A 20,593-nucleotide genomic window follows, 5' to 3' on the forward strand; every position below is an offset into this window, starting at 1 on the left:
TAGCTGCTGCCAAGAACAGCCACAGCAGACTCTCAAAGCTAATTACCTGTTCTTGGTGAACTCCCAGAACTGGCACTGCCAAGGGATTCCTTCCATTCTTTTCCCTCCCTTTCTTCTCATTTACTGCCGCTTAGCAGAGATGCAGGACTGAGAAATAGAAGATCTCTCCTCCCTGATCCTGTCCCCCCAACCCCTGCTCTTTCTGATGGGCATGTTGCCCCTAGAGATCTACATATGCAGGTTTCTGGTAGCACTAGTGATGTCCAATGAGCACTTCTCTGAGGGGCTTTGCCCAGGAGCAAGTGACATGCCCTTGCCTTTGGGCCACAGTCCCTTTTTTTAAAATGAGGAGGTAGACCTAGATGATTTCTCATTTCCTTCCCAGCTCTGACTCTAGAATTTCTCCTGTCCCTTCCAGACAACTTGAATCTGCACTTGAGTCCATACCTATAGGTGTGCATGTGTGAGCAAGGAGGCAGGGGAGTAGTATAGTATTTTTCTATTTAAGTGCATCTTGTAGTTGGGAAGAGTGTGAGAAGAGGAGAGAAAGGGTGCTGGGAAGCCAGAACTTCCACCACATCAGCTGGACTCTGGGACCTGTGGGAATGTCCCTGGGTTTGTCTGTTCTACACTATCAGGGCTAATTCTTGGATCACAGCCTTTAAATTGGGGGGCCCTTAACTAGGCACAGCTAGCACAGGATGATATTTCCCAGTCTAGCTTGATTTTTCTTGTTGAACAAGAAACTACCACGGCATTTTGACTTCCTTTTGGGAATTGCATGACTGTGATTTATTTAAGAAAAAATCTGACCTGTTATTCTCACTTGCATGTGATATTTGATGTGCTTATTATTCTACCACTTTGCAGCTGAAGGAATGTATCCGTGCATTGGATCAGGAACACACTCACACTCCCTTCAGGCAAAGCAAATTAACTCAGGTAAAGTTATATATGAGCTTTGGGTTCTGGTTCACTCATGTGTTCCTTCTTCCATTCGTTTATTCCTTCAGCAGAGCGTCCACTGCCAGCAAGGCGTGATGCTACCTGGAGTGGGGGGGGGGGGCAGAGAGGAGGGGAAGGAGTCACGTTCCTTCCAGGAGCTCTCAGTCTTGGAGAAGAAAGGGGCAACCTCAGGCAGGGATACCTGCAGTACGAAGCATCCAGGCTCCCTGCGGGGCAGCAGTGGTCACCATCCAACAGCTTTCTGCTTATTTCTAATGTAAAGAAACCTTGTTGATTCAGTGGAGTCTCTGAGCCTTTGAAGGGGATGGTAGTGCCGCTGTACTTGGTACTTTCTTAGTTGTAAGACTTAGACCAGTGTTTCAAGACAAAAAATAATGGCTGCAGTTAAAAAGAATGAGATAGATTTTTGACATGTCCTGACAGGAAGGATGACCAAGATCTATAGTTTAAAAATATGAAATGAGAAGAAAAAACTACACAGAAATTATGCACATGTTAGCTGATTATTTTGAGTGGTAGAACCATAGGTAATTTTTTTCTTCCATTTTTCTGTCACGAAAATGTGCTTCTTTATTAAATGGGAAACGCCAATAAGTGCGCATCTGTAATGGCTGCAGAAGAGTGGCCCACCGAGGGGTCTGCCTAGGTACAAACAGCTGTGAAGACAGTTATGGGCACCCCTGGTTCCCTTCTGCACCAAATCCTGTGCACAGTAGGGACAGACTAGGTAGAAAGCAGTCTAGGTGAGGATCTGTGTATTCTAGGACAGGTTTTCACCCTGTGCAGCTAGACCGGCAGCCCCACAGGACCTGGGGCAGAACCTATAATAACATAGCTCCTTACTAGTCAGAATTGGGTTAGATTGTTTCTTCTCAAACATGATTTCAACCAGGGATCCAGGAAACCCTTCTTATAGGTGGTTAGTCCTGATTCTGACATTGGCTTTGTTATGTTTCAAAACATGTCCTCCATCCCCAGAAATTGTGTCCTATTTAATTAAAAAAATAATTCCACACGTGGGTCCACTTACAGAATAATATACCTTTTTCACTCAAACATAAGTTTTAGATCTTTCCAGGTACCTAAGTACATATATACATAATTATCTTTTATGGTTGTATGCAGTTTACAATTATTTAGTTTGTTACCTGTTTATAGACTTGTAGATTTTCCAAATTTTACTATTATAATAAGGTAATGAATATCCTGTGTATACTTTTTTGGGGGGGATTAATTGAGCAGTTATTATCTCTTTAGGATAAAGTCCTGGAAGCGTGATTGCCAAACCAAGAGTGTGAACATTTTTTACCAAATTTTTACCATATTGCCAAACTGCCCTCCCAAAGGCATGTACCAATTCATGCTACAGGGTATACGGGCAGTGTAGCAGTGTACAAGAGCGCCCTTTCCCTAGACCCTCAGCACATCAGGGTAGTATGAGTCTTAATCTTACAGGTGCAAAAATTTTAGTTTTTTTAAATGGTTTGTTTGCATTTGTTTGATTAGTGGTGAAGTGAGTACCTTTTCTTTTGTTTATTGACTGTTTGTGTTTCTCCTTTTGTGAATTACCTTTGTGTGGAAGGGGGTGAGGGTGACTGTGGCCCAGTGTCCTGCACACAGTAAGTAGTCAGTAGGCCCTTGGTTAGTTGACTTCATTGACCTGCCTTCTGTTTCAAACAGGTTCTGAAGGACTCTTTCATTGGCAATGCCAAAACCTGCATGATCGCCAACATCTCACCAAGCCATGTGGCCACCGAACACACTCTGAATACCTTGCGCTATGCTGACCGGTGAGTCCCCCTCAGGTGGCAGGTCGTGTGTGTATGTGTGTGTGATACACACACAAGGATGTGACCTTGAGCTCCACAAGCCTGTTCTTGGGGCAGTAATCCTACTGCCAGGGGAATGTGCAATTGGTCATTTGGAGAATGTGACGTAGGAGGCCCTGCCATTTTACAAGTGTGAATGTGACAAGAGGAAGGTGACACGCTCCCTTGTTTAGGAGACAACTCCATCAGTGGCTTTTTTTTTTTTTTTTTTTTCTCGCCGTGCTGCACGGCATGTGGGATCTTAGTCCCCCAACCAGGGTTCAAACCCACACCCCCTGCATTGGAAGCATGGAGTCTTAACCACTGGACTGCCAGGGAATTCCCCATCAGTGGCATTTAAATGGCTAGTGGGAGATGAAATATTTCTCCAGAGTGGAAGGCTTAGTGAGGTTTTCTTCCTGCTAGCCTCAGCTCTAATTATTAGGGCTAGAATACCTATTATTTGTCAAGGCAGAAGTACTCAGAGCTGTGTAGGTCCAGAAGAGACCAATCTTGTTTTATAGAAGGAGAAACTGAGGCCCAGAAAAGGGTGGAAACTTTAAAAGGGCTCATTGGGAGTTGGTGGCAGAACTAGCACCTCTTACTGCCAGGTCAGGGCTCTAGTGACTTTAGTATCTGCCAGGGTCCCTCCCATCTCTTACCCTGGGGTCACGTGTCTCCTACACGTGTGAAAATGCTCTCATTACCGTTCTTTCCTCTGGCTGCTTTGCTGCTGGTCCTGTCTTACAACACCTCCTCTTCAGTCTCCCAAGAATCCATCTCCAAAGTTAACAAACTATTTGAGGGGAACCTGGGTTTTTTTTTTTTTTTAATTACTGTTGAAGAATCTTTAGTATCCATGGCATTTTATGAAACTCATTGGGAAGGAAAGATAAGCTACCATCTAAGTTCCGTGAGAACAGGAACCTTACCTTTTTCTCCACTGTATCTCTCCTGCCCAGACAGTACTTGGTACCTAGTAGATATGTAATAAATATTTGTGAATGAAAGGAGGAGCTCCTCCTGGGCTTGGGGGCTTGAGTGAGGTTCTCTGTGTACTTTATCTCATTTAAATAGGAGAGATCATTTACAAAGTGGCTACCAGAGTAGACTCTGGAGTTAGACTATCTGGGCCAATACCCTGCCTCTGCCGCTAGCTAGCTGAGTGGTCTTGGACAAATGTACAACTTCTCTGGGCCCCAATTTCCTTAATGTGAACAGGGATAATGATAGCACCTATCTCATATAACAGTTATGTGGAATCACTGATGCGATATGTTTGAAGGGCTTAGCACCACACCTGGCAAATAGTGAGCACTCATTATATGTTAACTTTAACAATAGTAATATTACAGGCATACTGTGGAGATATTGCAGGTTTGGTTCCAGACCACCACGATAGATCAAAGATCACAGTAAAGTGATTTTTTAAAAAATATATACATACCTTAATTTAAAAATAACGCTGTTGGAAAAATGGCACCAATAGACTTGCTCTATGCAGGGTTGCTACCAACCTTCAATTTGTTAAAACAAAAATGCACTATCCACAAAGCAAAGCACAATAAAATGAAGTATGCCTATAATAGGTCCCCCAAATAAGTTTCCTCGAGGAGGTTTTCTTGTTGCATGGTTTCCTAATGCCAGCACCCTAGCTCTACTAGAAGACAGTGAAGACTGAGATCAGATAGAAAACATGGGATGATCCAAAATTGTTCCCCAAAAACCAGTATGGCTTCAAGTTCTTTCCCCCCATGTATCCATTACCCAGCTTCAAACAATGATTAACCCTAAGTCAATCTTGTTTCATAACCCCATTCACTCCCCAAATCACGGACATATCAGGTACTTGAAGTAAGAACATCATTAAGGAGCAGAGAACAAGACTTTTCTCTCAGTGCCTCAGTAAAGGAAGATGAAAGTAGCCCTTTCTCAGAGGGGATGTATTGAGTACGACTGAGAAATTATTTGAAATAATTTTGGTTAAAAAATGGAATAAGTATAATAGAAATAATCTCTTCCATTTAAAGCAGTCTGACAAATTACTGAAAATAAATATGAAAGTCATTTGTTTTATGTGTTTAAATTAATTGTTGGTAACAATCCATACACACACAGGATGAGGATGATTTTATTGCTTACTTAAAATTTTCCTCTGATTTAAAATTTTCATCTCTGCACATACTAGAAGAATGTTGCTAAATAGTCCAAAAATAAAGTTCCAGCTGGACCCCTAACAGGTGTATCAGAAGAGAACTCAGTAACAGGAGTGATTTTGGTAAAAGGTAGAGTACACTGGAAGCCTTTAGCATCAATGACCAAATTACCTGTAAGATTTCTTCCGGCACCCTCAGGTTTCTAGAATTATTTACTATGACTGCTAGAAGGAAATTTTGGTGTTTCTCTTTTAACAAAACTAAGAGCTCAGATTTTTATAACAGAAAGTAATTTGGAACCATCTAGACTTGCTGTGGGACTTCTCAACCCATTCCGTGGATGTATGCCCTACTGCAATACCTCAGCAAAGGCCCAAGGACACAATTCATGTGTCTTTAGTCACATCCTATGTCTCTTTGCTTACTGTGTTATCTGCTTGCCTTGCCTCTCAGACCTAAAAGGAAGATTTAAGTCAAGTCTCAGTGTCAGGTTTACTATCTTGGTTTTCAGTAATGGCCAGAGGGGTCATTTGGCTACCATTGAGTGGATTAAAATCAAAACAATGGAAAAGACATTTTCTGGGAGCTTCCAGGCAGAAGTACTGCTCCCACCTAGGGGATTTCAACACAGAATCTACGAACAAACCACTGGAGAGTCACATTTTACTTGATGTCTCCTTGTAAATCCAAATTCTTACACTGTTTGTATTTTGTTTTAGGTATCACAGAGTGAGAGACTCTGATCTTGGCAACTGAATCCTAGCAGAGCCTTAATTCTGGATTTTTCCATGCTCTCTAAAATTCCCTTGTAAAATAGAGCATGGTTCTCTATTTCTTTATCTAGGGTGCGATTTTGCCTCCTAGGGGACATTTGGCAATGTCTGGAGACAATTTTGATAGTTGTGACTAGGGAGAAATGCTGCTGGTATCTCGGGTAGAAGCCAAGGAGGTTGCTAAACACTCCACAGGACAGCTCCCCACAACACAGAATTATCTGACCCCAAACACCACTAGTGCTAAGGTTGAGAAACCCTGTGAATAGACAGGTCATTTTTCCCTTAATGGAATTAGAACAAGCCTGCTTATTTCCAGAGGGCTTTTGCTTCTTGAAGTGCCCAGCAGGTTCGAGGGAACTCATTTTCTCAGAGAAGCCTGAAAGGAGGTGGTTGCAGGGAAAAGAAGACTCTGATCATGGAAGAGTGGGTAAGGGGTAGACACTAGGCTCCTGAGTTGGCTGATCTTCAGGAAGCGTGGCATGGGCCCTGCATGGGCATAGTTCTGAGACTAGCTCCTCTGACCTGGTCCTCACATGGGACTGTGGTATTTCCAAAACTCTCCTGATCATGGAATACTGGATGCACACTACTATCCTGAGAGAAGACACTGGTCTTCTTTGTTCAGGTAAAGAGAGGTATTTCATGCTGAAATAGAATCTCCCCGTTTCTTCCAATTCTCTCCCAGATAAAAAAGTAATTCCCAGTCCTTGTAATAGTTTTCTTTGGTTTTTGTTCTCCCTGAAAGCTATAGGAAAGAAGTTACAGAACATGCAAGAATGCACATTTAACATAAAATTGTCGTTTACAGGGTCAAAGAACTAAAGAAAGGCATTAAATGTTGCACTTCAGCTAGCAGTCGAAATCGAACATCTGGAAACTCTTCTCCAAAGCGAATTCAGAGCTCTCCTGTGGCCCTGCCAGGGGACAAGTGTTCTCCCAAAAAAGTCAAGCTGGGGCTCCAACAGTCGCTCACAGTGGCACCTGGCTCCACGAGAATGAAGGCCCATCCTTTGGCCAGTCACCCAGCCAATATCCCTTTTGCTTCTGTACCTAAGGCTCCTGGTAAAAGGGGTGGCTCTAGAGGGAGTCCTCCCCAAGAGTGGGTCATTCAAACTAGCTCTATCAAAGGAACCATGCGGCCTGGACATTTAGCCAAAAAAAGGGCAGAAGAATCAGCTGCATCATGCTCTGAGAAAAATCCAATCGGCAACAAAACTGCCCTTGGGTGGGGAAGCAGGGCCCCTGGCCCAGGAGCAGCAGCAGTCTGTGGTAAGCTGCCCTCCCGGTACAAGAAAGTGCAGACTGTGCAGCCAGTGCAAAAGCAGCTTGTGTCACGAGTTGAGCTCTCCTTTGGCAACGTCCACCACTTAGTAGAGTACAGTCAGGGCAGCAAGGGGGGCACACCTACCAGGCCTGCCTCTGAAGCTTGGACAGACATCCCTCCACATCAGAAGGAGAGGGAGGAACATTTGCGCCTTTATCACCAGCAGTTCCAGCAGCCACCTCTCCTCCAACAGAAGTTAAAGTACCAACCACTGGAAAGGTTTTTATGCCAGTCCCGGCCTCCAGAGGGGCAGCTCCAGAATGACACCCCTCCTCCCTTCCACTCTTGTTGTGAGAGCCATGATGGAGCCCAAGCTGAGGACCTGGATGACAGTGATTTCAGTGAAGATTCCTTTTCACATGTCTCCTGTCAGAGGACCACAAAGCAGGGAAACACCCTGGAGAATAGCGAAGGCTCGTTCTTCCTTCATCAGAGGGAGCAAGGTCCTGAGGAGCAGGTAGCCGAAAGACGGCAGAGTCTGTTTTTTAGCCCCAGGACAGAAGGTGACGAGAAGAGTCTAACTGGAAGCTGGATGTACTCCAGGGACCCCGCAAGCCACAGGATAGCACTTGATCACGGCCGCAGCCCAAGTCAAGTGCCCTTGGACTGGAGCAGAGAGGAGGACTCCACCTCCTCAGGGCCTCCTCCCGGAGAAAACCTGGCAGAGAAGCCTTACTGCTCACAGGTAGACTTTGTATATAACCAGAAAAGGGGTGGCAGCCCAGCCTTTGACCTCAGACAGGATGCCTTCAAAAATGAGGTTCCCCGGCAGGCTGAGGGCAGCTCACCATCCCTGGAGGAAGATGGTTGCACTTTCTCACTATCCCACATCACAGTTCCTGGATCCCCAGACCAAAGAGACACAGTGAGCACACCTCTGAGAGAAGTTGGTGAAGACAGCCCAACGGTGGCGACCAGAACAATGAAAAACAGTAACCCTTTCCAAGGAGAAGACTCTAGAGGGGAATTAGGCACATGCTCTGAGGATGCTTCTGGACTGATGGCTTCCCTCACCATGTCTCTCCTGGAGAGCCCAGACGATGAGGGCTCTCCTCCCTTGGAGCAGTCGGCCCAGGATGGAGCTGTGCACAGTCTAGTGGCAGCAGACACAGGGGGGCCAGCTGTGGGTCACACAGTGTCATCTGGTGATCAAGAGGCAGACCTGCCAATGTCTTCAGCAACTGAGCACCTGTGGCTCTCATCATCTCCCCCCGACAGTAAGCCTGGGGGTGATCTTCCAGCTCTGTCCCTGTCACCCATCCATCAGCACCCACCTGACAAGCTGCCCAATAGGGAGGCTGACCTGGGGGAGCCCTGTCAGAGCAGAGAGACTGCACTCTTCTCCCAGGGGCACTATGATGGCGATGCTGAGACAGAGCTGGGCTGCTCCCAGGGTTTCCCAGAAAAACCCTTCCTCACCATACATTCTGGGGGACCCCACTCTGGGCCTACACTCACCCCCCAAACAGGAAGTAGTGATGTGGCTGACCAGCCCTGGGCCCAGGCGAGAAAGCACCTGGAAGGGCTTGACTGGCAGGAGCTGGGTTTGTCCACAGACCCCATCAAGCCGTCTTGCTACAATGAGGACATCGCGTGGCTCAAACACAGGCCAATCCCAAGGTACTTAGCAAGGCTAGGCTCTCCCAAGACTGCCAGGACACTCCATCAGCCCGTCCTGGGGCACGCACAGTAAGTTGGACTTTCCTACCTAGACTTGAGCCCCCTTGGCACTCCTACTCCCACTACAGCTGAATGTTTTGTCTGTTCTGGGAATGGCTGTGGTTGGCTCAGAGAAAGGCTTTTTGTCCACCTTTTCAAGGGAGCCTGCCTAGATGCATCTGACATGAACAGCAGGAATAAAATGTATTGGAGCAGGCCTGCCAGGTAGGGTAGGTGGGATGTGAGTGAAAGAAGCTTAGAAAAGCTGAGATGTGAGTGAAAGAAGGGAGGATCTGACCCTATAAGCAAGCCTAAGACCTATGGTGAGATCAGAGTCCTCTTCTTCATTCTGTTGGGTCTGTGTTCCTGGAAGTGCTCCCCAGGGACACAGCAGCAGCAGCCTTGTGACCCCAGAGCCAAGGCAGGCTGGTCACCTTCCAAGATGGTGAAGGTAAAAAACAGGGGCTGGTGATTTGTGCTGTTTTCCCCAAAGGAGGCTGTGGATGGTACAGCAGAATGAGAGAGCCTTTGAGAATGTGAGAGAAAGGAGGGGAAGACGTCTAGCAGCGTCAGAGGCCCAGGAGCAGGAAGGCAGGGCAGGCCTGTGGGAACAGAAGCTTCCTATGTGAGGCTGCGGCCCTCTGCTAGGGCTCCTGATACCTGGGCAGACCGTCTGCCAGATGCTCACTGGGGCTTAGGCCTGGGCCTTGGGCGAAGAGAAGGGCGTGTAGGGATGTGCAGCGGAAGAGCCCACCTCTATAAGGTGGACAGTCTCGCTGTTTCCGTGGTCTCTATCCATCAGTGGAGTCTGACACAGGTCTAATAACCCTGTAGATGTTTCTCAATTTGGGGATCAGAGGATGGGGGGATGGTCAGTGGTAACCTAGAGTTTGGAGGTCACAAGCTAGGGAAGATAACATGCTGAGCCCAGAGGTTTTATCAGCTGGATTCTTCTGACGAGAAGGCAGATCCTCCAGCTTTTAGCTCAAACCCCCTTGCTTTGGTCCCTGGACTCCCCAAAGAAAGTAGAAATCACAGCAGGCTAGGTGGCAGGCTACCTTGTGTCAAGTGTGCCAGCTGCAGTGGCACAGCCTTGAGCTTTCTTGCAGGGAAGATGTGGGCAGCTCCTGAGAAGCAGCATCCAGCCCTGTGCCTCAGTGTACCCCCTAGCCCCTTGACAAGGCCTGAAAAGAACGGGTGAGGGGCAGGAGGTGCTGGGGAGCTGGCTCTGGTCACAGCCTCGGCCTCTTTGGGCAGAAGCAGCTCCTGGCCTGGAAATGAGGCTCACTTCCAGAAAGCTGCCCAGGAGAGATGGGAGGCCCGGAGGACCACAGCATCCCCTCTGGTTCCCAGGCAGGTACTCATCCAAGCACACCAGGAACAGCTGGATGAAATGGCCAAGCTGGGCTTCAAGGAGGAGACCCTGATGAGCCAGCTGGCTCCTAATGTAAGTGGTCTTGGCCGGACCCTCGGGTTGTTGGGGATTAGCCCGCAGCTAGTTTGACAGTCATCTTTTTTTTTTTTGCTGTAGCTGTGTGTGCAGAAAGGGTCTGCTGTCACACTCTAACCTTGTTGAGGCCTTGGACCTGCTCTTGCCACCCGAGTTGCCTTGAGGGTGTGCAAGGACAGGTGGGAGATGGTGCTACATTCCCCATTCCCAGGCCAAAATGTTTCCAGTCTCTGTTCTTTGCCATTCTGCCCTCCTAGTGGCTTGTCGGTGCCCCTCCCTGTGATGGTTAACAGTGACTTACTTGCCTTATGCAGACCAGAGGTACTTCTACGAAACCACCCTTCAGCCCTGCAAAATACCTCTCTGTGTAGAGAAGTGGTCCCGCCCTGTGCCATGGTGACTGTCCTGCAGATTTTCCAGCTGGAGGAAGGGCCTGGGCTCTGAAATCTTCATACAAGAGAAGGGACTAGAAAAGCCGATCTGGCAGCAACAGCAAAAGCTCCACTTGTCCTTTGTTTCCTTTCCAGGATTTTGAAGATTTTGTGACCCAGTTAGATGAAATCATGGCTCTGAAGTCCAAGTGCATCCAGAGTCTGAGGAGCCAGCTGCAGCTATACCTGGCCTGCCACAGGCCAGCTGCGGCCCCTGAGAGGACAGCGGTGTCTTAGAACAAGATCCAGTATGCGGTGGCTGGGGGCTCTCAAGAGCTGGAGGGGCCTCTGCCAGGTCCCCCTACAGATATCAGAACCCACTCCCTGGTCCTGCCCATGCTGGCCTCTCCCTAGCCACACGTGGCCTTGGCTGGGTCCCAGCCCTTCTCTCAGGGCCAAGCATCTGTCCCTCAATTCTAAGCACAGGAGCATCTGTAAGGAAGGACAGATCAGCCTGAAAAACTTAATAGGCCCCTCCCTTTTCTTTGGGGCTGGAGGATTTGCCTTTACTGACCCCTTGCCTGTGGAAACACAGGTCTAATAACCCTGTAGATGTTTCTAAATTTGGGGATCAGTGGATGGGGGGGATGGTCAGTAGTAACCTAGAGGTTGTGTTGAGGTCACAAGCTAGGGAGGATAACATGCTGAGCCCAGAGGTTTTATCAGCTGGATTCTGTGCCTTTCTCCAGGACTTGGTCAAAAACAAAAACATTGGTGCTAGTGGGGCAGGGGAGGGTGAGCTCTGCCCCATCAGCCCTTGGAGATTGATTTGGGACTTTAGTTAGCTTTTGAAAATGTAAAATGAATAAACCTTGATGTCTTTAATAACAGCAGATGTGGGACAGGCTTTATACTTCCAGTTCCCCTCCCTCCCTGCAATCCAGTATTTAGACAGAAGAGGGTGCTCGCGTCACTGCATTATTCTTTTCCGATCTCTACCTTGTGCTGGGACCATCCACCTGCGTCATGCTCCTGCCTCCTGTCGGTGAATCCTCACCCCCACGCTCCCTCACGGAATACTGGAAGAGCTGCAGTATCTCAGGCAAGTCTGTCTCCTAGCCTTACCCTCATCCGGGACTGCCCTGGCCATCTGCTCCCCCCTCAATGGCCTGTGTTCAGGGTCTTGGCACTGAGTGCTCTGGTCAGTAGTCTGAGGCTCTAAAGCAGTTCTACACACATACACGCACACCTTCATGTGCGTTCTTTCTGCATCTTTTTAGCAGAAAGAAGCTTAAGAAATACCGAGTGGCCTCCAGGTGGCCCATCACTTAACCAAGGCCACCCTGGATCAAGTTGAAATTTATGTCAAAGCCCTTGGCCCTGACACCATTTTGGTATGAAACTTTGATTTCCTACAGGTAAGGGATAACTTTTACAGGTTTTAAAAGAAGGGTTTAATTAATTTTAAAGGCCAGAAGAGGGGCTTTCTGAGACAATGGCCATGCCTGATCTGACCACCAGAGGGCAGCCTCTTTCCAGCTTGGTGCTTCCCAGCCCAAAGGTTCTGTATACCCGCCTCCTCAGGTGATCACTTAAAAAAAAAAAGTAGAGACCCATCCAAGCCAAGAGCACAAGAGGGACTGTGGGACAGTATTAAGTATAAGGACAAGAAACTCTAGGGATAAATCTAGTGCCATCAGAACCATCAGCACTACTGAGAGCTAGTAAAGCAGTCTGAATCCCAGTCGTGCCTGTGGAACACATAATTAATTATGCATGATGCTGCTCAGAGGACAACGGGCTTGTTCCTCATTTCTGAGTGATTCCCCTGAAGGCCCAGCCTGTCTCACTGCCACAGTCAGTCTTGCAGGAAGGCATATGTCTATGTCCTTGACCCAGAGACTGGGCTAGGTCAAGTTTAAACAGACCCTTGTCTACACACCTGCCTTTTACCAGGACAGACTGGGGGGGCCAGCTCCTGGGTCCCGTGGGCCTAGGCGTTGGAAGAAAGTACTGAAATGACAGAAAATGGTTATCCCTCCTGTTCCACCCCCAGCAAATCCCTTTACCACTCACTCACCTCCACCCTGCAGTACAACAGTCCTTGGCAATAAAGAAGTTATCACAGCAGGATATACCTTTTAGATTTTTATTAGTAGTTCTCTCTGAAGAATCAAAATAGTTAGCAAATTACTTTAGATTCATCAAGACTGTATATCCTTTGTATTTAGATCTTTAATGATGTACAACATAATACAAAACAAACCAAAGAGACTGATTTCTATGACTAGGTGTTATTCATTGTGTCATCCTAGAGCAAGGGGCAGGGGGGAGAGGCTGTTCTCTAGGGAGAACTGAGGTGGAGTTAGTGCTGGGTGACTAAATCACAGCCTTTCTTCCCCACTTGATGTGCTAGGAAGAGGCCGATGATTTCTTAAACTGACAACTGTTTTCTAGAGCAGGGGGCTCTAAAATCTCAGGTAGCAGAAGACTGTGGTCCAAACCAGGCCAAAAGAAACAGGCTGGGGCAGGGAAGTATGGTAACTGCCTGGCAGAAAAGGCAAACCCAGGGCCCCAATGGGAAAAGGGCATTCTTTGCACCTCAGAGACATTGCAGAACCAGTGTAACACTAAGTGACGTCGTTAAAAGGGGAAAAAAAACAAAACCCTGGAAGAACCTTTCAATTGCACTCAACTTGGATTAGAGGTCAGTCCACCCTTGCAGAGAAGGGAAACATCTAGCCCCAAAGCAGCACTGAGTCTGGCCCTCCCACCTCCTTCTCCCCAACTCCTTTTGGCAGCTGGGCCAGGTTTCAGCTGAGGCCATATAGACCCCAGAAAGACCAGAGAAGTCTCTCTGGATGGCCAAGGTGGGAAGGACACTTCTCAGAATACAAATACTTTTACTATGGAAGGAGCCGGGACAGTTCTGGGGGCATTTGCACACCCAAATCTTTCCCACTTTCTCCCCAGCTCAGGACCTAGGCTCATAGAGACTTGGCAAGCACAGTCTCTACACCTGACCTTCCACCCCCAAAAGAAAATCCGGAAGTGTGACCCTTCTTCCCCACAGGTGGTCTCCTCAGGGCCTTCGGCAGAGGGGGGCTCCGTGACAGGGCCTAGGTAGGGCCTGGTCTCAGCTGGCTCCCGCCCGAGCCATGAGGTCTTCCAAAGCATTGTCCTGGTCATTGTTGTGTAATAGCAGAACTTCCTTAATATCTTTCAGTTCAAAGCCCATTTCCTTAAATTTGCTCATTAACAGAAGAAACTCCATCATCTAAGGGAAATAAGAGAATACAGACTCAAGAAAGGGGTCCAGCCACACAGCACAGCTGAGTGGAGGAATATGTGTGTAAGGGGGCTGCTTGGGGGAGCGTTCTTTGCCAGAGCCTCATGAGCCTCTCTGAGGTCCCCTAGCAAGCAGAGGAGGGCCGTAGAAGAAGCGAGGCTGTGGAGGAAGACAGGCTGATGCCATGGCCAATCGTCCATAAGGAGCCATGCCCAGTCCCAAACCTTGCTGACCTTCATTCAGGTCCCACCATCCACATCTGTGCTCCCACCCAGCAGGATAACTGAACCCAGAAATGGCTGCTCTCTGGTGAGCAGCCTAGGTGAAGTGACTAGCAATCTCCCCCAACATCCAAAAGTATGGCTTTTTGCCCAGGTCATTTTTCCCGTCGCTTCCCTGGGATTCTAGATAGTCTTCAACCCTATACTTTATCTGAGCCAAACTAGCCAAATGCCTGTCTGGACATAGGAGATTCTGTGCTTCAACTACCTCTGCCTACAGTCACTGGAAGGGATGAAGGCTGTAGTCCAGGAGGACCCCCAAGACAGACTACTTTGTCCCTTCTTTCCAGAGGGTTCCCGTGAAGCATGAAGGTTCCTACCTTTTCCTCTGAACACTGCTGCATTTCCAGAGCCTCTTCCACTAAAAGAGGGTCAAAGCCCTTCTCACAGAGCTGTCCATGTGCAAAGAGATAGTCGAGAATCTAAGAAAAGAGAAAGGTTTAAGCACCTATTGCCACTCTTGTCTGTGCTTCCCAAAAGTCTAACACAAACCAACATGTGTTGACATCTGCTTCCCACCTTGGCTATTAGATCCTAGATAGGACTTGATTTTGTACCTTGAATTGTGTCCAACACAGGAGTACCTCAGTGACTATCTGTTGATAGGTACACCCTTCTAAACATGCATAGCCATTTTTCAAAGGAGTTCCTGTCACGGCTGACTCACATCTCCCAGCTGATGTCAATTCCACAGCCTAGGCAGTATATATATATATTTTTTTAACGGTGAATTTTTTCTTTTTTCTAAATTTATTTATATTTATTATTATTATTATTATCATCATTGGCTGCACTGGGTCTTCATTGCTGCGCACAGGCTTTCTCCCTAGTTGTGGTGCGTGGGCTTCTCACTGCAGTGGCTTCTTGTCACAGAGCACGAGCTCTAGGCACATGGGCTTCAGTAGTTGTGGCACGTGGGCTCAATAGTCATGGCTCACGGGCTCTAGAGCACAGGCTCAGTAGTTGTGGTGCATGGACTTAGTTGCTCCGTGGCATGTGGGATCTTCCCGGACCAGGGCTCGAACCCGTGTCTCCTGCACTGGCAGGCAGATTCTTAACCACTGCGCCACCAGGGAAGTCCCAAGATATTCTAAGAAACCACCCAAGTCAGAAAGTGCCCCCAAGGTTTAGGACTCCAGTACTCTCTTTTGGAACTTCCTGGGCAGTCCTGACAGGATAAACATTTCTGGAAGAAGACAACTGACCACACCTTGAGCCTAGAATGCTGTCTCAGGAGAAGCAGAGAAGGGGATTACTGGGTAACAGTCAACATCTCCAATGCTCTCAAAGCTCTCCTTCAGCCTATGTCCCAGAGCAGCCCCCAAAGCAGAAGCACTGCTGCTGAGGCTGCTGGTTTGCCCAACAAAGCACCCTGAGTCCTGCCCAACCCCCTCAAGTCACAGGAAAAGACAATGGTGCTGTGAGTCTGAGGGACTCTAGGATAAAGGCAAGACACTATTCCAGCTCCAGAGATGTGGGACCTCTCTCCTACCCCCGCCCTGCCCCATGGCTGACTAACCGCTCACCTGCTCAATATTCTCTCCTTTCTTCTTCATGGCTTTCAAGACACACTCATATGAGTAGCCCATGCTGACCACCGTCTCCACACAATGCCGCTCACTGGGGGACAGAGTCTGCAGTTCAGAGTAAGCCTGGGGACAGCTGGGAGTGTTGGGCACTTGTGACATTGAGAGATTAGGAGGTGTGACCTGGTGGTGGAGAAAAGAAACAAAAGGATTAAGGCAAGAAGAAAGACATGGGCCCCGGAAGACAAGTCACTGAGGTAGCCCAATCCAGGGGCTTGTCATTTCTGATCTAATAAAACCTCCCAGTCAAGCAACCTGCCTGCAAAAAGGGCCAGGTTTCTGGCCAGACATCCTGAAGAAGACTGAAGAGTGATAGGGGAGCTCCAGCTGAGGGAGAGAAAAACTGGGAAGACACCTGCAACTGTGGCTGTCCTCTGCCTTCATCCCACCTTGCAGAGTGAGGAAGCACCACAAGAGCCACATGCCCTTCCATGCCCAAATCTCCTGGGCTTGAGGTGGAGAAAGAAGTTCTGAAAACTACATTCGGGACTGATGCCCAAGCTGGCTGCTGTTATTTCTCTCCAGGGCTCCTTTATCCCTTTCCTAGGCTGCCGTATCTGAGTCCTAAAGGGATCAGTAACCTCAAACACCCCCACTCTGGACTGACTCTGCCAGTAATGTGTCCATCCTCACTTCTACTATCGCTGGCTGGGCAGAGACTGCTAGCGCCATTCCCACAGTTGGCCAGCTCAGGGCTCCCGTGCTCTGAGGGCACTCCCATCTCTGCCCCACACCATGCACTATGCTTTGATTCCCTGCAGCAGCCACTGTCGTACGGAGCCAAGACTGAAGGACTACTACCCACTCTAGGCTGTGCCCTCAAGGACTGGACTGTGGTCTCTAGGGCCCTGCCTCTACTGCACTGGCTACAGGACCTTACTAACCCCAGCCTGACTGGTGGACAGATTCCCAGGATTAAATCCTCCCACCACTTCTGATAATGAGGCAGCCCCAAGGCAAAAAGGCAGCTCACTCCCAGGCCAAAGGACAGAACTACCATGGGAACAAGGTCACAAGCTGTTTGACAGCTTGGCCCAGCTCTGAAGAACCAGGGAAAATTTTTCAACAAAATTTTCTTTATTTCCTTTTTTTTTTGCAGGGGGCTGGGGTGGGGGAGGGAGGAGGGAAAGGAGCCTGCTATCCTAAAAGCATGTTCAAAATTATATAGCTCGGGACTTCCCTGGTGGCTCAGTGGTTTGAAATCTGCCTGCCAATGCAGGGGACACAGGCTTGAGCTCTGGTCCGGGAAGATCCCACATGCTGCAGAGCAACTAAGCCTGTGTGCCACAGCTACTGAGCCTGCGCACCAGAGCCCGTGAGCCACAGCTACTGAGGCCCACACTCCACAACTACTGAAGCCCATGTGCCTAGAGCCTGTGCTCTGCAACAAGAGAAGCCACAGCAATGAGAAGCCCGTGCACCGCAACGAAGAGTAGCCCCCGCTCGCCACAACTAGAGAAAGCCCGTGCGCAGCAATGAAGACCCAATGCAGGCAAAAATAAATAAATATTTTAAAATATATTTTAAAAAATTATATAGCTATAACCAGATGCTCTCCTCCAAGTCAGCTGGGGAAAACCAAGAAGATTCTACAGGCCTAAAAGCCTGTCGTTTCTGCTTAACCATCTCTCACCCACAGCATACTCCAGGCAGTCCAATTGTGGGGCTCAGTCATTAGGTTACAGGAGACACGACAGGGCATGGGAATTGCATCACACCCGTCTGGCCACTTTGCAGGCCCCAAGATTGTCTCTCTCTTTTCAGGGGCAGGCTCTACCTGGGCTCTTGAGAATACCAATAGCCAAACAGCATTTTTGTCACCCTGCTGGCACAGTACTTATTACACACAGTATGAGCTCCCAGAGGTTAGTTACCATGTCACATGCATTTCTAAATGCCTAAGGCCTGGCTTTGAGCTTGAAACTTACCCCTAATCAACAGTTACTGAATAAGTGGAGCTCTATTAGGATTTCAAAGGGGGGATTTTCATTTAACACAATAAATTGACACTGATTCTCCTCCCCTCCAAAACCCACTAAAATGATAATAAAACAAATAAAACTGTATTAACCTTTTAAGGTCAAAGAGAAAGAGGGAACAGCAGAGGACAATATATTTCAATGAAATTTTAGAAGGTGGAATGCTAATGGAGGCAGAGTAATGGGCAGAGGCAAGGAAGTTACACGCCCCTGGAGACCCTGAGAGATGGGTTCAGCATTTGGAAGCACCGGGTACTGTTGGGATAAGGCAAGAAATGAAGGCAGTGATCAGAGCAGAAAACCCTCAGGCAGACCTTCCCCACCTCACCTTTGCAGGAGGCAGAACATTAAGTCTCTAGAAAATGTGAGCCAAAAAGGACTAAGGATACCAAGCACAGCATATGGCAGAGTGAGGTGCAAGAACCAAAAAGGGGATTAAGAAAGTCTACACCAGTATTCCCCACCTTCTTTAGCCTTCAAGCAGAACTCTCTAGATAAACTTTAATAGCCCCCAAGACCTTCACATGTTGATGTTTTGCAGAGCTCCCCTCAAAGCCAACTAACCTTCAACCTATAGTGAATCTTCATGATCAGCAAGCACACCCCAACATACACACTCCCCCTGTTCTGACTGTTTTATTTTAGTGCCTCACTCTTAAATGTGAATAGAAAGCCAAAGCCACCAACATAAGACCAAACCAGAAGAGGGAAGTCAGACAAAGCACTTGGAAATTTAAAATAAAAATTTTATTTAAAAGATTATGAGATTTTTTTAAAAAAAAAGGGTTATACACAGGCAAGGATATATCCCAGAAAGTAAAACATAAAGTCAGAGAGATAGAAAATACAAACCAACGAATCACATCAACCAGATTTTGAAAACTGAGCTGAGCCTTTGGATCCAGGAGGGCCAAGCACAATGAATGAACAAAAGCCCATCACTGGTAAATTTCAAATCTCCAGAAATGAAAAGAAAGCTTGTGAGAGTAGGGGAAGAAATCAGAATAGCACTGTATTGCTAGGAATCAGTGGAGCTTATACTTAAATTTGAATTTTTTTTTTAAGGGAGCAATGTCTTAAAAATTCTTGAAGAAAAATGACCTTCAACTAAGAAATCTAAATCCAAACTATTATTTATATGTGAGGGTAAAATTAAGACCTTTTTAGATATTCAAGGACTCAAAAATAGGACTTCCTCGTGGCGAAGTAGTTTAAGAATCTGCCTGCCAACGCAGGGGACACGGGTTTGATCCCTGGTCTGGGAAGATCCCCCATGCTGTGGAGCAACTAAGCCCACGTGCCACAACTACTGAGCCTGTGTTCTGGAGCCCACGAGCCACAACTACTGAAGCCCACACACCACAACTACTGAGCCCGTGCGCTGCAACTACTGAAGCACATGTGCCTAGAGCCCGTGCTCCGCAACGAGAAGCCCCTGCACTGAGAAGCCCACGTACCGCAACAAAGAGTAGCTCTCACTCACCACAAGTAGAGAAAGCCCGCACGCAGCAACAAAGACCCCCCCACACACAAAAAAAAGACTCAAAATCAGACAGGTTAACCAACATGCTTGAATGTATTTGAACAAGAAAATTATCATTAGGTCTTTGGCAGCTCTTTTGGAGCATTTGGACAAAATTAGCAACAGGCACAAAGAAACCATGCAGAATTTTTTAATGGGGCAGTTAAACTAGAAGAAACAAAAAGCTGCCAAAAAAATCATCATCATCACCACAGTATACCATCTGAACTCAGTAATAAATATTTACCCAATCATAACAATATGAACAATAACATTAATTGAACCGAAATTTGTGATATAAATATGATGGGAGATACAGCAAGAAGGTAGAGAAGGGGCTATTATCAGAGCTAAATCCTCAACTACTGCAACAGGAAGTATAAACCTGTCTAAAATTGATAAATTTAGAAAAATATAAGCATCTAATTCAGAAATACAGAGATAAATAAATCCCAGCATAAACAGTTTAAAGGTCAAAGGTGCCTGACTATGGGAAGCAATACTGGAACTGGGGAGAGGTGAGGCAGGGAGCTACTGTTTTTCAATACAAGCCTTTCAAATGCTACCTGATTTCATTAAAATATGCTTGCAGTACTTTGATAAAAATAAATTCATTTTAAATTTTTATTTAAAAATTTTTTCATTTGTTTATTTCTTTTTTGAGGATTCCTATTTCTTTCTTCCTTTTCTTTTTCTTCTTTTTTTGGCTGTACCACATCGCTTGTGGGATCTTAGTTCCCCACCCAGGGATCGAACCTGGGGCCACAGCAGTGAAAGCACCAAGTCCTAACCACTGGACCAGCAGGGAAGTCCCTCATTTTTTAAATCTAGAGATGTTCTGAGAAGGACTCTACTGTAAGTATTAAAGCAATGGTAACATAAGAAACGATCAACAGATTCAAACACCGAAAAGCTAAGAGACTGTATGTACTGAAAATTATTTAAAATACAATTTAAAAGCAAACTGGCACTACTCGTATGCTTCTTGGCCAAAATTAGTAAATTGAGAACTCAGAAGTAGAAGGAAAAAGGCAAATATTTTGCTGAAGTAACTGAAAGAGTGGGAAATATATATCCACACCCGGAGAAAGAGAACCCAGTGGCAGAATGAGCCTAACCTGGGAGCAGAGCAGAGCCTTGAAGGGCTGAGGGGCAGCAGGAAGAGGCCCTGGCGCTATAGGTCAGGCAGGTCTATGAGGCACATCACAAGATTGTTCCTCTTAACATGATCCCATGGAGTTCTCAACTTCTAAGATTAGTTTATATAAAACAGTGAAACATGAAATCAAAATCTGAAAAATGAGACCCAAACACTGGGCCTGAAATAGCCGACAAGAACCAAATTCCAGGAACGCTTCCCTAGGTGTTCCTATTTGAAGGATGTATACAGCCCAGCTGACCACCATCACCACCCCCCTACCTCAAG

The 20,593-nt window shown here is 47.1% G+C and overlaps 2 protein-coding genes across 16 annotated transcripts in view; one reads left to right on the forward strand and one right to left on the reverse strand.

The window, feature by feature from the left end:
* The window catches only part of KIF24 (kinesin family member 24), a 70,979-nt gene extending 59,577 nt beyond the window's left edge, over positions 1-11,402 (forward strand). The window contains exons 10-14 of one of the 3 annotated variants that reach the window (XM_067041307.1): positions 871-942; positions 2,647-2,756; positions 6,515-8,719; positions 9,947-10,136; positions 10,667-11,402. In XM_067041307.1, the coding sequence (XP_066897408.1) occupies positions 871-942; positions 2,647-2,756; positions 6,515-8,719; positions 9,947-10,136; positions 10,667-10,807 (2,718 nt within the window). In that variant the 3' untranslated portion in view covers positions 10,808-11,402. The remainder of the gene's footprint in view (positions 1-870; positions 943-2,646; positions 2,757-6,514; positions 8,720-9,946; positions 10,137-10,666) is intronic. The other 2 variants (XM_067041309.1, XM_059072763.2) reach the window with 2 other exon arrangements.
* UBAP1 (ubiquitin associated protein 1) overlaps positions 1-20,593 on the reverse strand; it is a 72,641-nt gene that overhangs the window by 5,350 nt on the left and 46,698 nt on the right. For 8 of the 13 annotated variants that reach the window (XM_067041310.1, XM_059072786.2, XM_067041315.1 and 5 more), the window contains 3 exons: positions 15,607-15,789; positions 14,401-14,502; positions 12,646-13,787 (listed from right to left, as the gene is read on the reverse strand). In XM_067041310.1, the coding sequence (XP_066897411.1) occupies positions 13,647-13,787; positions 14,401-14,502; positions 15,607-15,789 (426 nt within the window). In that variant the 3' untranslated portion in view covers positions 12,646-13,646. Of the gene's footprint in view, positions 1-12,645; positions 13,788-14,400; positions 14,503-15,606; positions 15,790-20,593 lie in introns of those variants that run through there. The other 5 variants (XM_067041319.1, XM_067041318.1, XM_067041320.1 and 2 more) reach the window with 2 other exon arrangements.

The sequence above is a fragment of the Kogia breviceps genome, chromosome 8, assembly GCF_026419965.1.
Source record: "Kogia breviceps isolate mKogBre1 chromosome 8, mKogBre1 haplotype 1, whole genome shotgun sequence".
In the NCBI taxonomy this organism is placed as follows: domain Eukaryota; kingdom Metazoa; phylum Chordata; class Mammalia; order Artiodactyla; family Physeteridae; genus Kogia; species Kogia breviceps.